This window comes from Bufo gargarizans, chromosome 3 (assembly GCF_014858855.1).
Source record: "Bufo gargarizans isolate SCDJY-AF-19 chromosome 3, ASM1485885v1, whole genome shotgun sequence".
NCBI classification, from domain to species: domain Eukaryota; kingdom Metazoa; phylum Chordata; class Amphibia; order Anura; family Bufonidae; genus Bufo; species Bufo gargarizans.
Genome location: NC_058082.1, coordinates 595,489,120 through 595,506,533, shown reverse-complemented (window position 1 = coordinate 595,506,533; position 17,414 = coordinate 595,489,120). Strand labels below are relative to the sequence as shown.

The following is a 17,414-nucleotide window of genomic DNA, read 5'->3' as shown; positions in this document are numbered from 1 at the left end:
CTTTAAGATAGTTTTCTATCTTTGCTGTAATGGATGGTTTCGTCTCGGACAGTATGTTTTTGTTATGGTTTGGGGATTGGGGAGGGGAGAAAATTCTGGTGCCCACTTCAGAATTACAGGATTATACAATAAGCTAATTAATTCCTCCCCCAATGGCTGATCCGTTGAAAATTATATCCTGGAATATAAAAGGGTCGAGATCCCCTGGTAAACGCATGATGATTTTAAGACATCTAAAGAGATTAGGTACAGATATAGCTTTATTACAAGAGACACATTTGACTTCACAAGATTTTCACCGTATGAAGAAGTTGTGGGTAGGGGTGGTTTTTGGTTTGGAGGCAATAGGGAAGAAAGCAGTGGTTCTCACTCTACTGAAGAAGGGTCTCTCATATAAGGTTTTATCACATGATCATGACGAAAGAGGTTGAGTCTCTTATCTTCACCTTGCCTCGGTGGGGTGGGATCTAAGTGTTTACAATATATATGGCCCGAATGAACCAGATGTAGTTTTTTTCGATGCCTTGGGTCAACGTATATCCCGAGATCCATTGGGGTTAGGAATAGTGGGGGGTGACATGAATGCTGTAGTAAGCCAAGTAGAAGCTAGAAGGAGGGGAACAAATCTACAAGGAAGGGAGGGGAGAACTTCAATCTAGCACGCCTACTAACAGATGCTAACCTTACAGACATTTGGCGCCTGATTCACCCTGAGGGGAGAGAGTTCACATTTTTTTTCTGCCGCCCATAAGTCCTGGTCCCGCATAGATTATATTTTGGTCAACAGAGAAAGCTGGGGCCGTTTCACAGAACCAAAAATTAAGGATATGGTGATCTCTGATCACGAGCCGGTCTCGATATTTCAGGACGGAATACCCAGGGGATCAGATTTCTTATAGAGATTTCCAGCATGCTTGATGAAAACTTCTGTGATATGCTCCATGGCTGGTGGCTAGAGTGTAAACAGGACAATGAGGGAACCACTGACCAGTTGTTGTGGGATGCAGGGAAAGCTGTTCTCAGGGAAAAAAGTCAAGGCATATATGTACAGCAAAAAACGTACAATCAAATTAAAACTCGCACAAATGAGCGACGAGCTGAGGATATCCTATACAGCCTTCCAAAACAAACCTACTACACTTTCACAGCAGAAATGGCAGCAAGCCAAACAGACATACGATACATGGCTTCTCCACTGTGAACAGCTGGCACAATCTAAATGGGAAGCTCACCTGTTCAAATATGGGAACAAGGCTGGCAAACTCCAGCTAGATTGGCTACTGGCCAATAGGGTCAAACGTACATTCAAGGGCTGTAAGATGATACGGGCAAAACATGTTCACACCCCAAAGAGATCAATGGGATTCTAAAAGACTTTTACGCCAAGTTGTATGATACCTCAGGTTTCCAGACTACAGGTGTTCAGGACTGGTTAGGAGATCCCACTCTAACAAAAATATAAAACAGATAGGAACATCCTCAACTCCCCAATAACTAGCAAAGAAGTTATCCATACCGTAAAAAACCTTTCCCTAGGAAAAGCACCTGGCCCAGATGGGTTTAAAGGGGAGTTTTACCGTATCCTGGCACAAGACATATCCCCTACGCTTTCTTGTATATACACCAATTACATGCAAGGTAAAGATATCCCTACCTATACGAACAAAGCCGGGTAAAGACCTTACTCTAGCCTCCTCATACCGTCCGCTCTCACTAATAAATGTTGACCTGAAAATAGCATCTAAGATCCTAGCGGACAGGTTGGCAGCTGTTTTGCCTAAGATAATCTCCCCCAGTCAGGTGGGGTTTGTCCAGGGTAGAGCGGGGGTCACCAATATTCGTAAGGTGTTGGGGGTTCTGGATGAGGTAAAGAGGAATCTGACGGCCCAGCAATTGTAGCTATAGATGCGGAGAAGGCGTTTGACAATGTGGACTGGGGATGGACTATGTAGGAATAAGCGGCCCCTTAAGGCTCCATTAACACGTCTGCAACGTGTTTTGCGGATCTGCAAAACACGGAAAGCGGCAATGTGCGTTCCGCATTTTGCTGGCACTAATACAATATGCCTGTTCTTGTCCGCAGACAAGAATAGAACATGTTCTATTTTTTTGTGGAACGGAAATGCGGACCCGGAAGTGCAGATCCGCAATTCTGTGTCCGGGCAGCACATCGTGCTGCCCCATAGGAATAAATGGGTCCGCAAATTCCGTTACGCAAAATGCGGAACGAAATTGCGGACGTGTGAATTGAGCCTTAGACAATATTTGTCAGCCCTCTACACTAACCCACATGCTAGGATTCACACTCCGGGATATATTTCAACTCCCTTTTACCCTACGCAAAGGCACTAGACAGGGGTGTCCACTGTCTCCCCTACTGTTTAATCTTGCCATAGAACCCCTTTCCCGTAAAATAGCCCTTGCCGAGAATATAGAAGGTATCAAGATGGGTAATATCACTACCAAACATGCGCTTTTTGCGGATGATCTTTTATTGTTTTTAGAAAGTCCAGGGAGAGACCTGAAACATGTCTTTCAGCTATTGGAAGATTTTGGAAAGTTGTCGGGATATAGAGCCAACCCCACTAAATCAGAACTTCTCCTTTTAAACAATCGAGCCAAAGGATGTACCGCCCATCAATTAGGCACTCCCATACAGATAGCCTCCACATCAATAAAATACCTAGGTGTGCATATTGGCAGGCGCCCGGAATCCCTGTATCTTCTAAACCAGGCATGCTCAACCTGCGGCCCTCCAGCTGTTGCAAAACTACAACTCCCATCATTCCTGGACAGCCTACAGCTATCGGCCTACAGCAGGGCATGGTGGGAGTTGTAGTTTTACAACAGCTGGAGGGCCGCGGGTTGAGCATCCCTGTTCTAAACTACCCCCTATGTCGGATCTAGATAGATGGAAGAAATATCCCTTGGGGGGAGAACTCAACTCTTAAAAATGATCGTCATCCCAAAATTACTGTACCATATACAAAGTATCCCTCTCCTACTCAAGCATTCTGACCTAGCTAAGTTGGAATCGGCATTCCGCACCTTTTTTATGGGCTGGGAAGAAACCCAGAATAGCACTTTGCAAATTACAACTACCTAAACAAAAAGGTGGGCTAACGTTTCCTCACCTTCGTCTTTACAATCTGGCTGGCTTGTTGAGACATTGTGTGGATTGGATTTTTGAAACCAGTTCCTACACTAACCATAAACTAAATCTCAGCTGGTTCGCCCCTGGTCCCTAGGAGCATTACTCCACACTAGACTAACTGCTGTCCCCTCCTTGATAAAAAAAACTAGCCTGATGATACGAGACACCCTGGCTGCCTGGAAGGAGATATGTAAAATACTCAAACTTCCCTTCCTATTTTCCAAACACATGCCTCTCTGGGGCCACCCAGAATTCTCAGCCGGAACAGATTCCTGTCATTTCACGAAATGGAAGGAAAAGATCATTAATAAGGTACAGGATGTATGGAATGGGCAGAAAGGTCTCCTTTTTGGAGATTAGGGAAAAATACCAGCTTGCATATTCCCAACAACTATTTGCTTATATACAGCTTAAAAGCTTCATTGATCATAGAATGCAATCTCTGGCGGCAGTAATGGTTCCCAATGCCCTAGATTGTTTGTTAGGTCAAGGCAAAGTGAAAAAGTCCCTCTCAGATTTCTATAGAGAGATTAGAAAAATTTAACAAAAGCCCTTAACAGAATCCCTATTTGCGCATTGGAACCTAGATAGCACAATACTACCAGGATGGGATAAAATTAGGAAAATGGTTTAGAATAAGGGATGGAGAGAGACGCACTTTAAGGTGCTCCATAAAGCCATATATGGCTTCCAGTACTCTGGGAAAGTTAAGGATCAGTCTAGACTTACTGCATGCCCGAAATGTCACCTTATGGGATCTGGTCTTGTCCGGAATCCATTAAGTTCTGGAAGATGGTGAAACGCCATATCAAAACACATCTGAAAATAGTAATCCCAATTACGCCAGAGCTCATCATCTTTCATGTTCCACCGGAACATAAACACATCTCACCGGTGTTACATATAGCAATCTTAGCAGCTAAGCGTTGCCTTCTGAGGAGATGGCTTCATCCCCCCAAGTCCCAACAGCGTCTGAAATGTTTTTGCATATAAAGAAATGTTTTGACATGGAGAAAATAGAAGTAGAGCAAACTAAAGGGTTGCAGATCAAGCCGTTCTTCAAAAAATGGGAGACGTTCATTTCTGCAGTCTATTCAGACTCGGAACTAAAGATACTCCTGAAACCATTTTTAAATTCCGCGTGGTACCTGAAAAAGAAATTAGCGGGTACTTTGGGGAGATTGCTAGTGGATTAGCTTACAACTCTTTCCTGTGCTTGAGGATTGGCACCAGGTTGGGGGGTGGGGGGAGATTGAGAAGTGATTTGTATTACCAGTTGTGTAACAAGATTTATGCAACATTCTTATGCAAGAATTCTGTTCTGTAAAGAGGAATGGTCAAGAATTACTCCTGACCGTTGTGCACGTCTGATCTGCAACTACAGGAAACGTTTGGTTGAAGTTATTGCTGCCAAAGGAGCTTCAACCAGTTATTAAATCCAAGGGTTCACATACTTTTTCTACCTGCACTGTGAATGTTTACATGGTGTGTTCAATAAATACATGGTAACATTTAACTCTTTGTGTGTTATTAGTTTAAGCAGACTGTGATTGTCTATTGTTGTGACTTAGATGAAGATCAGATCACATTTTATGACCAATTTGTGCAGAAATCCATATCATTCCAAAGGGTTCACATACTTTTTCTTGCAACTGTAGGTGTCCTATATGACACCTATATCTATCTAAGCTATATCACAGCAATATCTATATTATGGACAATAATTTACTTTGTGATGTTCCTGGGGGTGTTTTTGAGCTACCAGCTGAGGCTAGTAAAGATCGCCAGACGCAGGGCAACGGGCACACTGGTGGACCAGAGGGAGGGAGCTTTGGAATCCATGGAATCTTTCTTCACGGCTGCCGGCACTGATGAGGATCGCGCATGAGCGATCCCTCACAGGAGCCGCAGCAGCCAAATACAGAGAGGGGGGGGGGGGGGGCGGGCACCAAAGGCTCTGACATTTTGTGTACAGAGCCGGGCCCCTCCCTCCTGCAGGGAGAAGCCTGTAAACGAGACGTCACCGCCGGAGCCTGGTGAGTGACATCGGGCATGTGGAAACTCAGCAGAATAAATAATGAATGTACATTAGAAATGTATTTTTAATAATGTTTTAGGCCACCTTAACATATATTGATTTAACTCTGATAACCCCTTTAAGGGAATCCATTTTCTTATGCAAGGAAAGCCTAAAACTGATGTATAGTGACCGGCTGCAACTTTGAGGCCTGGCACAGACGAGCGAGTTCAGTGCGAGAAACTCGCTGCGCGTGGCAGTGTTCCCTTTCTGTCCCCTGACCGGATCGCACAGCATTATGATTTATAGTGCTGTGTGATCCTGAGAGTCCTGGAATCTGCTGAATCACACTGACAGGTCTGACAGAGACACACAGAATTATAAATCATTATAACGCTGTGCAATCCTGTCAGAGGAGCGGAGGTCAGAATGGGAACTAACGCTGCGAGTTTCTCACACCGAACTCCGCTTGTCTGTGTCTGGCGTAAAGGGGTGGTCTCACCTCAGACTTTGGAGGCATATCGCTTAGTTATGCCCCCAATGTCTGATAGGTGCAGGTTCCACCTCTGGGACCCGCACTGATCTCTAGAATGGAGCGCCCAACGTGAAAGAGTGCTCCCCGCATGCGCAGCCCTCCTCCATTTCTATGGGTGTGGCAAAAATAGCTAATTGCTGGCTCGGCTATTTCTGGCTATTCCATAGAAGTGAATGGAGTGGTGGCTGCACTTGCACACTGTGCTCTCCATTCATTGCACGTGTGATGCGCTCTCCGTCACTTTGGCCGCTCCGTTCTAGAGATGGGTGCAGGCCCCACCACTGGTATTGGTGGTGAGACAATCCCTTTCAAGAGGAGCTGTCGCCTCTCCTGACATGTCGGTTTTAGCAGCTACTTGCATTAATAATGTAATAATTCTGGAGCATCTTTTCTTATGGCTCTATGATATGCCATTCCACTATTCTTCCTACCAGAAATTTAAGAATAAAGTACTATCAGTTGACAATGAAGGTCCAGATGGGTGTTACCAGTTTGGGGATGTGTCCCTGCACAGTCTGACACCGGCAGCTTTGATTGAATAGTCTCAGACTGTGTGGAAACTCCCATCTGAACCTTTATTGCAGAGTGCTAGCAATTCATTTATAAACATCTAGTAGGAATAATAGAGGAATGGCACAACATAGTCATAAGAACAGATGCTCCAGAATTGTTATTACATAGGGAATGCAGGTAGTTACTAAAACGAACAAGTCAGTAGAGGGGACGGGTCCTCTTCAAATTTGGATGATGTCCCTCACTAATTTGGAGGTTAATCGTCAGTTTAGGTTTTATTGGCTATTACTGGTCACATGACCCCAATGTACGTTCACCAGACACGTTTATAATCCCATTTTCTTTCTCTTTAAGAAATCCTTGCCATCTTCTGAGAGCTCGTTCGTTGCCAGAAGTGAATTTACCTCCCCAACTTTCTCTATTCCTGTGGACATAATTAGCAAGAAATTTCAGGTGGAGCCGAAGCCAGAAAGTGAGAAGAACTGCGAAGAAGGCTACACAAGCAGAAAGCGACTTGTGGACAGTGACACAAGTGGCACCTCGACAAGTGGAGACCTTCCTTCAGCTGTCTCGTCCTCCACGGGGTCAAGCGGAGAAGCAAACAGCTCTGCTGAGGAAGACCTCTCCTCAGGACGTCGAGGAGATAGGGTGTCCTCTTCTGTATCTGCCCTCGGAGGCTCTTCCATTGTCTGTCCACCAGTCAGTGTCAGGGATGACTCCTCAAACCTCCCCTTTGACACCAGTGGGGTCTTCAACATTAATCTGAACACTGTGTCCATAGCGGACCCTGCCGAGGTCTGGTCGGGTTTCAGACATGTAGAAGTGCCACAGGAGGAGGCAGAAGTCTCGGTGGAGTCGCATGAAACTGAGATTGAACTAGACCAGTGCAATGGTGACATCTGTTTAAGCATCGATGGCCTGGAAGAGGAGGACTGGGGTGATTGCGAGGAGGTAGAGGACATTTCAGAGAATGATGACTCTGACAGTAACCTGATATCAGGCTACATGAAAAGATGACTTTTATGCCATGCTGCATTTATAACGGCTTGTTTTTACAAAAGAGGATTTTATGTTTTGTAGCACTGAGATCAGTACACCGGTCAGCCAAGACATTAAAACCAGAATATTGTGTAGGTCCCTCTCATGTCACCAGATCTGACCCGTTGAGGCATGGACTGTACAAGGTCTGTGATAGTGTCCTGGCACTAAGACGTTGGCATCATATCCTTTAAAGGGGTTGTCTCATTGATGGCTTATCGCTAGGATGTCAGATAGGTGCGGGTCCCACCTCTGGGACCTGCTCTTATCTCCAGAACGGGTTCCCCAAAGTGAATGGACAGCAGCCACGCATTCGCAGCCACCCTCCGTTCACCGCTATGGGAGTTCCAAAAATAGCTGAGCACCATCTCTGCGCTTTCCATAGCGGTAAACGGAGCTGTGGCTGCGCTTGAGGGGTGCACTTCTCCATTCTTTGCTATGGCACTTTCTCGGCTATTTTCGAGACTCCCACAGCGATGAATAGGGGAACAGGCCGCACTCCTTCACTTTGGGGGCCCCATTCTGGAGATACGTGTGGGTCCCACCTCCACTCCTGATATATTCTAGCTATATACCATCAATTTGAGACGAGCCAACCCCTTTAAGTCCTGTAAGTTGCAATATGGCCAGTCACTGATTTACCACTTGTCCCCGCTTGGACCACTTTCGGTAGGTACTAACCACTACATACCGGAAACGCCTGCCGTTTGGAAGGTGCTCTGACCTAGTCATCTCGCTATCACACATTTGGCTCCTGCACACAATAGTATTCATTTTGCGGCCCACAAATTGCAGATCTGCAAATTACGGATGTGGTCTGTGTTCATCACACAATTTTCGGACGACCCGCTGTAACAAAATTAAATTTAAAAAAAAGCCTATTCCTGTTCTCAAAACGGACAAGAATAGGCCAGATTCTATAATTTGCTTCATGGATGCGGACAACACTCGGATCACATCTGTGTGCAGTCCGTTTTTATTTGTGGACCCATGGAACTGAAGTGGTTTGTGTGCGATCCACCCAAAAATGCGGATTGGACACGGACCAGGACCAAAAATACAATTGTGTGCACGAGGCCTTAAGGAGGACTGGGGCAGATTTACAAATCCTGTCTAATATTTAGACAATGTGTACCTGATGTATGTCACCGACTGAACTAGAAATGCGGAAATCTGCAGCCGGTATAGAATCGGACAGTATGCATCCATCATACGACACCTGCCTTTACAAGGTGTAAATATATGCACCGCCATCTACTTGCTCTTTTCCTCTGTAAGTCCGTACTTTCACATTTTGCCACCACTTGTCGTTCATTTATACAGAATCAGTAAAACAAACCTAATGACCAAAACGTTTGCCTGCTGTTCTAACGTCCGATGGGCGCCTTCATGCAATTTAGCATCAGACGTGTAACACAAGCAGAACCATAAAGTGGTTTTCCAGGATTTTAATACTGATGACCTATCTTCAAAATAGGTGGGGATATCCATTTGGCAGCGGTCTGACCCCCAGCACCTCCCCTGTGCCGGAACTACAGGACTTTGTGCATTGTGTACCGTTCAGACGTGGTGACTGCAGTATTCACTTCAGCAGGAGCAGCGCTGCAGTTACCAGCTCTGTCCACTACGTATAGGAGGGCGCTGCAGCCATTCGACACCCTGCACCCCCGCCGATCAGATATTGATCAGTATTAAATTTCCAGATACCGTCCGTGTTGCATCCACATTTTTTTGCGGTTCCCATAGTCTCCATAGTCCTCATTGTGCGGACATATTCTGTCTTTTTGCAGAACGGAGATGCTGAAAACACACGGATGATCCGCAAAAAGACAGAACATGTCCTATACTTGTCTGCAAAATGGGAACAAACCCAAATCGTACAGCGCCCGCGTATCACACCAGCAATACGGATTGTGTCAGGGTGCGTTCAGTGAAATTCCCACCATTTTGCAAGCAAGTTCAGTGTGGAAAAAAAAACTGAAGGTTTACAAACATCTGCTAGCAACCATGGGTGAAAAACGCGCTGCATACGGATGCAACGCGTCTTTAACTGAAGCCCCATTCACCTCTATGGGGCACATGCTGCGATTTTAACGCAACGTAGAATTGATTCGTGAAAGAAAAAAATGCTAATGTACACAGACCCATTGACAGGATTCAGGATGCCGTGCGTTCACGTCACGCATCGCACCCGCGTGGGAAACTCGCTCGTGTGAAAGGGGCCTTAAAGGGTTTCTACCACTTCGGTTTCACATATTTAGCTGTCAGACACTAGCGATCCGCTAGTGTCTGCTCTGCCCAACCATCCTAATATAATTGCTTTTGGGGCAGCAGTTTTGCTAAAAAAAGAACTTTTATTAATATGCTAATGAGCCTCTAGGTGCTATGGGGGCGTCATTAGCACCTAGAGGCTCCGTCTACCTTCAGAAACTGCCGCCACCCAGCGCGTCCCTCCAGCCCGCCCATCTCCTCCTGAATGCAATCCTCCTTGTGAGCGTATGTATTCTGCGCATGCGCAGTGAATGTCTGACAGCTTCCCTGCTCAGACATCTCCACTGCGCCTGTTCCTCGGAGCACTATGGCGTCATCGCGCAGGCGCAGTGGAGATGTCTGAGCAAGGAAGCGGTCAGACATTCACTGCGCATGCGCAGAATACATAGCTCACAAGGAGGATCGCATTCAGGAGGAGATGGGCGGGCTGGAGGGACGCGCTGGGCGGCGGCAGTTTCTGAAGGTAGACGGAGCCTCTAGGTGCTAATGACGCCCCCATAGCACCTAGAGGCTCATTAGCATATTAATAAAAGTTCTTTTTTTAGCAAACGGCTGCCCCAAAAGCAATTATATTAGGATGGTTGGGCAGAGCAGACACTAGCGGATCGCTAGTGTCTGACAGCTAAATATGTGAAACCGAAGTGGTAGAAACCCTTTAAGATACACAAAACCTAATAAAAATAAAAGACATGCAGCGTTTATATTCGTCACTTATGTCCGTGTTTCTATCACATATATTCACCTGAAATCAGATTCCTGTCCCAAAAACGTTAATTTCCTCCTGACTAGGTGCGGGCGGTGACTAGATGTGCAGCTCTTCATCTTCTCACGCCTGTAGAAAGAGAATAAAGTGTGACAACCAGAGGCACGTATCCTGTGTGGTCGGCTCCTGCATCCCGCGCCCCCCAACTCCCACCCTTAGGCCTCTTTCAGACGTGCGAGTGTCACGCTGCGGACTCGCAGCACAGCACCTGTCCCAAACTTCCAGCACTGCCGGGGTCGCATAGCATTATATTAATTAAATTTATGATGCTATATATAACCCTTAGAGGTCTTGAATATATGCATAATGCTGTCAGTGTTATCCAATACATTCCAGAACTGTAAGGCCTCCTTCACACTGGCATTGCGGGAAAATGGGCGGGTGCGTTGTGGGAACACGCGCGATTGCAAAACATTGTAATGCGTTTTGCACTCACGTGAGAAAAATCGTGCATGTTTGGTACCCAAACCTGAACTTCTTCACAGAAGTTCGGGCTTGGGATCGGTGTTCTGTAGATTGTATTATTTTCCCTTATAACATGGTTATAAGGGAAAATAATAGCATTCTGAATACAGAATGCATAGTAAAATAGCGCTGGAGGGGTTAAAAAATTATAATTTAACTCGCCTTAGTCCACTTGATCGCGAAGCCGGCATCTCCTTCTGTCTTGATCTTAGCTGTGTGGAGGAACAGGACCTGTGGTGATGTCACTCCGGTCATCACATGGTCCGTCACATGATCTTTTACCATGGTGATGGATCATGTGATGACCGGAGTGACGTCACCACAGGTCCTGTTCCTCCACACAGCTAAGATGAAGACAGGAGATGCCGGGCTGCGCGATCAAGTGGATTAAGGTGAGTTAAAAAAATATATATTTAACCCCTCCAGCGCTATTTTACTATGCATTCTGTATTCAGAATGCTATTATTTTCCCTTTTAACCATGTTATAAGGGAAAATAATAATGATCGGGTCTCCATCCCGATCGTCTCCTAGCAACCGTGTGTGAAAATCGCACCGCATCTGCACTTGCTTACGGATGTTTGCGATTTTCTCGTGCGTGGCATTGGGGGACACAGCACCATGGGTATATGCCCAGCTGCCACTAGGAGGCTGACACTAGAAACAAAAAAGTGTTGGCTCCACCCAGGTGGGCTATACCCCTCTGCTAGAGCCAGAACAACTCAGTCTAGTTCTAGTGTCCGTAGGAGGCAGACATGACCTGCTAGCAGGTCCTTTTTCTGCTAATTTTTTTATCTTTTATTTTTATTTTTATTTCTTTTAATTTTTTCCTCTACAGGTAGCAGGGGCGGCTCCATCGTGTTCCACCTTAGTTGTCCCCCTGCGGGCGCGTACTCGGTACCTTGCAGCCACCCAGTCCCCAACGTGACCTGCTTCCGCAGTGGATTCCGGCGGACCCACGGTTTCCGTGTTGAGTCCGCCGAGGGGGTGGTCATGCTGCGCCTGAACTAATCGGAGGGTGAGTATGTGCTTCAGCCCCAACCCCCTCCCCCACCCCCCCCACCTCCACTTAGTAAGCTGGGCCTTTGGGGGGGGGCACCTCTCCTTCTTGGGGTCTCCCCCGCTCTCCTCTCAGGGGGGTCGCCATTCTGGAGCCTTTTTTAATGGTGTCGGCCCCTTTAAGACGGCCGGTTTCGGCCCTCGCTCTCCCTACCTCGGTGGCTGTGTCCCCTCCTCTGCCTTCCCTCGGCGCTGGCTGTTTGTTAGCCGCTTCCGCCTCCTGCGCTGGCGGGCGGGGGCCTGCCGGCGGCGGCGCTTTTCTCCTCCGGCGGCACCCTGGCATACTAGAGGCCGCGGCTTTTGCCTGGCCTAGGCCGCGGTCACGTGGGCGGGCGTCGTCTCCGCCTCCTGGGCTTCCCGGGCTTCCTCTCTGCCTCTCCCCTTGTGGGCGTTCCTCCGGAGGCCTCTCTTCTTTCCGCCCAATCCTGCGCCAGCGCGGGCTGCTAGGGGGGCGGTTCTTCTGCCGGACGCTCTCTCTCTCTCCTTCTGCCTGAGCTGTGCGGCCGCGTGCGTCCTCACTCTGTGCGCTCCGGATCCTCCAGCTTCGGTTTTTTCTGGGACACAGCACCATTGGTCGTGGTAGGCAGCCTCTGGCTGACTCCTTCCTCTTCTTTTCAGGTTCCACCACCGAGAGGCCATCATGTCTTCCTCTGGTCAGGCCCCCACTCCCCCTGCCGCCATTTCCACTCATTACGCCTGCTCTGTGTGTAGCAGGAAGTTCCCATGCGGCCAGCCTACGTCCCTCTGTGTGCAGTGCCTCACCCCCGGGCCCGCCCAGTCCGCTCCTGCGGCCTCTACCTTGTCGGTTCTCCCGGAATGGGCTGCTACCCTGTCCCAGGCCATAGGTAGCCTTGCTAGCCTCTCCCAATCCCTGGCGCAGTCTCTGGACAGTCTCCCTGCCCAGATTGCGGCCGCCTCTGGCAGGGCCTCTACCGCTGGTGATACGCCTGGCGACAGTTCCCAGCCTCGCTCCGGCTCTCGGTCCCGCAAACGACCACGTACGGTCTCGGCTGGGTCTCACTCCTCCTCAGTTTCCCCGGATCACTCCCCGGCTAGGTCTGAGTCCGGTGAGATTTCTTCTTCAGCCGCTTCCGCCGCTCCTGGGGACTCCTCCGCTTCAGATTCTGAATCTGAGCGGTGTTCGGCGATGTCGGCAGCAGTGCAGGATCTCATCAGAGCCGTGCGGGACGCACTCCACGTGCAGGATGTCCCCTCGTCCTCCTCCATGGAGGCAGTGTCCTTCCGACGCTCTAAGCGGTCCACTGTGGTTTTTCCCAATCACGAGGATCTGGACGCTCTCCTTGCCAGGGAATGGCGTCACCCTGATCGGCGCCTTCATCTCACCAAGGCTTCTGATGTTCCTTATCCTTTCTCTGAGGATTCGGTCAATCTCTGGACGATGCCCCCCCTGGTGGATCCTCAGGTCGCTCGTCTGGCGAAGGCTACTACGCTTCCCCTGGCTGATGCGGCTTCCTTGTCGGATCCCGCTGATAAACGGGTCGACTCCTTGGCCAAGTCCGTTTTCATCGCAGCGGGCGCCGCCATCCGTCCTGCGTTTGCCGCCTCTTGGGTCGCCAAGGCATGCGCCGTTTGGGCAAAGCAGCTTCTCCGTGCTTTACCTGCTGACTCTGAGCAGGGGGACTTGGCAGTGCTTGCCTCCCAGATCTATCAGGCCTCCAAGTTTCTTTGTGACGCCTCTATGGAATCGGCTCGCCGCTCTGGGCGCGCGGCCGCCAACTCTGTGGCTATCCGCCGCACCATCTGGCTTCGTTCCTGGGCGGCGGACGCCGCCTCTAAGAAGGCTCTTATCTCTCTTCCCTTTCTTGGTGGAAAGCTCTTTGGGAAACGCTTAGAGGAGCTCATCTCCGAGGCCACTGGAGGTAAGAGTTCTCTTCTTCCTCAGAATCAGCCTCGCCGCCGTCGTTTCCCCGGATCGTCCTCCCGGACGCAGTCCTTTCGGTCCTTTCGGGCCCCTCCTGCCCGATCTGACAAGAAGCCTTCCAGGCCTTCCTTCAAGTCCAGGCCCTCTTGGCACGCCAAACCCAAGCCCGCTCGTCCCCAGCCCACTAAGCCTCCTTCAGCATGACTCGATCCCCGTCATGGTGGGAGGGCGCCTGCTCGTCTTTCGGGATGTTTGGCGGGCAAACGTAGAAGACGCTTGGGTTCTCGAGGTGGTCTCTTCGGGGTACAAAATCGAATTCACCGACCTCCCACCCAGTCGGTTCTTCTTGACGTCCCCCCCCATGTCTCCCGCCCGGGCAGACAGTTTTTTTCAGGCCATTCATTCCCTGCGCGCTCTGGGGGTCATCGTTCCGGTTCCAGAGTCAGAACGTTTTCGGGGCTTCTACTCGAACCTGTTCACCGTCCCCAAAAAGGACGGCTCACTCCGTCCTATCCTGGATCTGAAGGCGCTCAATCGGTTTGTCCGGGTCCGTCATTTCCGCATGGAGTCCCTCCGGTCCGTGATCGCCTCCCTGGAGTTGGGCGAGTTCCTGTCGTCGGTCGACATTCAGGATGCCTATCTCCACGTTCCCATCGCCCTCTCCCATCAAAGGTTCCTTCGCTTCGCGGTGGGTTCGCTTCATTTCCAATTTGTAGCCCTTCCCTTCGGTCTGGCCTCCGCACCAAGGGTTTTCACCAAGGTGTTAGCTCCCCTAGTGGCTCTTCTTCGTGCCAGGGGGGTCGCCCTGGTGCCTTACCTGGACGACCTTCTGATTCGGGCCCCGTCTCCCGAGGACAATCTGTCCAGCCTGAGCATCACCCTCTCGGCTCTTGCTCGGTTCGGGTGGCTTGTCAACCACTCCAAGTCCTCCCTTGTCCCACGCCAGAAGATGCTCTTTCTGGGAATGCTGTTCGATACTCGCCTCGGGCGGGTGTTCCTTCCCCCGGAGAAGGTGTCTTCTCTTCATGCGGGGGTACATCTTCTCCGCAGGCCGTCCTCTCTGACCATCAGGACGTGTATGCGCGTCCTGGGGAGGATGGTGGCCTCATTCGAAGCCATTCCTTATTCCCAATTCCACTCTCGGGACCTGCAGATGTTCATCCTGTCCAGGTGGGACAAGTCCCCGGAGGGTCTCGAGCGCCTCGTTCGTCTCCCTCCTCAGGTTTGTCTGGATCTCTCCTGGTGGTTGCTTTCCCGGACGGTGTCCCTGGGCCGGTCCTTCCTCCCCCCCAGTTGGCGCGTGATCACGACCGATGCCAGCCTCTCGGGATGGGGAGCGGTGTTCGAGTCCCTCACGGTTCAGGGTCTGTGGTCTGTTCAGGAATCTTCCCTGCAGATCAACGTTCTCGAACTCAGGGCGATTTTCTTAGCACTGTCGCACTGGACTTCCCGTCTGCGCGGCCTCCCGATCCGGATTCAAACGGACAACTCCACCGCCGTGGCTTATCTGAATCATCAGGGGGGCACCAGGAGCGTGATGGCCCTGCGAGAGGCCTCTCAGATCCTGCGATGGGCGGAGGAACACGTTCCCGTTCTCTCCGCCGTCCACATTCCCGGGGTCGACAATTGGGCGGCAGACTTTCTCAGTCGTCAGCTCGTCGACCCGGGCGAATGGTCTCTCCACCCGGAAGTGTTTCATCAACTGTGTCTCCGGTGGGGAGTTCCGGACGTGGATCTCTTCGCGTCTCGCCTGAATCACAGACTTCCGCGCTATGTTGCGCGGTCCAGGGATCCGCAAGCTCTTGCGGTCGATGCCCTGGTTCTGCCTTGGTCCCAGTTCGACCTTCTGTATCTCTTTCCGCCCATCCCTCTTCTGCCTCGAGTGCTCAAGCGTCTCAAGGCGGCCCGGGTGCCGGCGATTCTGGTGGCCCCAGATTGGCCCCGCAGGGCGTGGTACGCAGATCTCGTGTTCCTGCTCGCCGACGTTCCATGGCGTCTTCCCCTGCGTCGCGATCTCCTTTCGCAGGGCCCTCTGTTCCACCCGAATTTACCGCAGCTTCGTTTGACGGCGTGGCTGTTGAGACCGCGATCCTGAAGGCCCGTGGTCTCTCGGACTCTGTCGTTCAGACGATGCTTCGCGCTCGGAAGCCCCAGTCGGCCCGTATTTACTATCGGACCTGGAGGGCGTATTTTGCTTGGTGCGAGTCCGCACGTTCTCGTCCTCTCCTTTTTTCGGTCCCTAATATTCTGGCCTTTCTTCAGGCTGGTTTTGATAAGGGGCTTCGCCTGGCTTCTCTCAGGGGGCAGATTTCTGCCCTTTCGGTCCTTTTTCAACGTTCTGTGGCCACGCGGGCTCAGGTTAAGACTTTTCTGCAGGGTGTCGCTCGCCGAGCCCCTCCTTTTCGTCCTCCGGTGGAGCCGTGGGACCTGAATCTTGTTCTTGATGCTCTTCAGTCCTCTCCTTTTGAGCCCTTGGCAGACATCTCTCTGTCGTTTGTGTCATTTAAGGTTGCCTTCCTTGTGGCTATCGCCTCTATCCGTCGGGTTTCCGAACTGGCGGCGCTTTCCTGCCGGTCGCCTTTTCTGGTGTTCCATCGGGACAAGGTCGTTTTGCGTCCCGTTCCTTCTTTTCTCCCTAAGGTTGTCACCCCGTTTCACATCAATGAGGAGATTATCCTTCCTTCCTTCTGCCCTAATCCTTCTCACCCTCGGGAGAAGTCTCTCCATTGCCTGGATGTTGTTCGGGCTCTCCGCTGGTACCTTCGCCTCACGGAACCCTTCCGTCGTTCGGATTCTCTTTTCCTGGTTCCGGCGGGTCCTCGTAAAGGTCTGCCTGCCTCCAAGGCCACCATCTCTCGCTGGGTTCGGTCGGCTGTCAAGGAGGCCTACGCCGCGAAGGGTCGCGCTCCCCCTTCCAGGTTGACCGCTCATTCGACTAGGGCAGTCGGAGCTTCCTGGGCGGTGCGTCATCAGGCTTCGGCTGCCCAGCTTTGCCGGGCCGCCACCTGGGCGTCAGTTCACACTTTTGCTAAATTCTACCACATTCATTCCCTGGCTTCTGCTGATGCCAGCCTGGGGCGTAAGGTTCTGCAGGCAGCGGTGCTTTAGGTTGCCGTCTGGCGATCTTCTTCCCTCCCTCAGGGACTGCTTTGGGACGTCCCATGGTGCTGTGTCCCCCAATGCCACGCACGAGAAAAATGGATTTTTTGTACTCACCGTAAAATCCTTTTCTCGTAGTAGGCATTGGGGGACACAGATCCCTCCCTTTCCTTGGAGCATTTGTTCTTGTTCGTGGTTCCGGCGTTTGCTTGTGGTTGTCGGGTTCCCCAGTTCAAGACTTGTTGGCACTCCGTTTCTTTTTGGTTCAGGTGTGGCGTTCCTACTGCTTTTGGTACTGACTGAGTTGTTCTGGCTCTAGCAGAGGGGTATAGCCCACCTGGGTGGAGCCAACACTTTTTTGTTTCTAGTGTCAGCCTCCTAGTGGCAGCTGGGCATATACCCATGGTGCTGTGTCCCCCAATGCCTACTACGAGAAAAGGATTTTACGGTGAGTACAAAAAATCCATTTTTCACGCAACCCCATTCATTTCTATGGGGCCTGCGTTACGTGAAAAACGCACAATATAGAGCATGCTGCGATTTTCACGCAACACATAAGTGATGCGTGAAAATCACCGCTCATGTGAACAGCCCCATAGAAATGAATCGGTCCGGATTC

The 17,414-nt window shown here is 50.4% G+C and overlaps 1 protein-coding gene across 5 annotated transcripts in view; it reads left to right on the top strand.

Annotated features, from left to right (window-relative positions):
* The window catches only part of LOC122930805 (interferon alpha/beta receptor 2-like), a 60,371-nt gene extending 51,762 nt beyond the window's left edge, over positions 1 to 8,609 (top strand). For all 5 annotated transcript variants that reach the window (XM_044284416.1, XM_044284418.1, XM_044284417.1 and 2 more), the window contains one exon: positions 6,574 to 8,609. In XM_044284416.1, the coding sequence (XP_044140351.1) occupies positions 6,574 to 7,236 (663 nt within the window). In that variant the 3' untranslated portion in view covers positions 7,237 to 8,609. The remainder of the gene's footprint in view (positions 1 to 6,573) is intronic.
* The last annotated feature ends 8,805 nt before the right edge of the window (positions 8,610 to 17,414 follow it).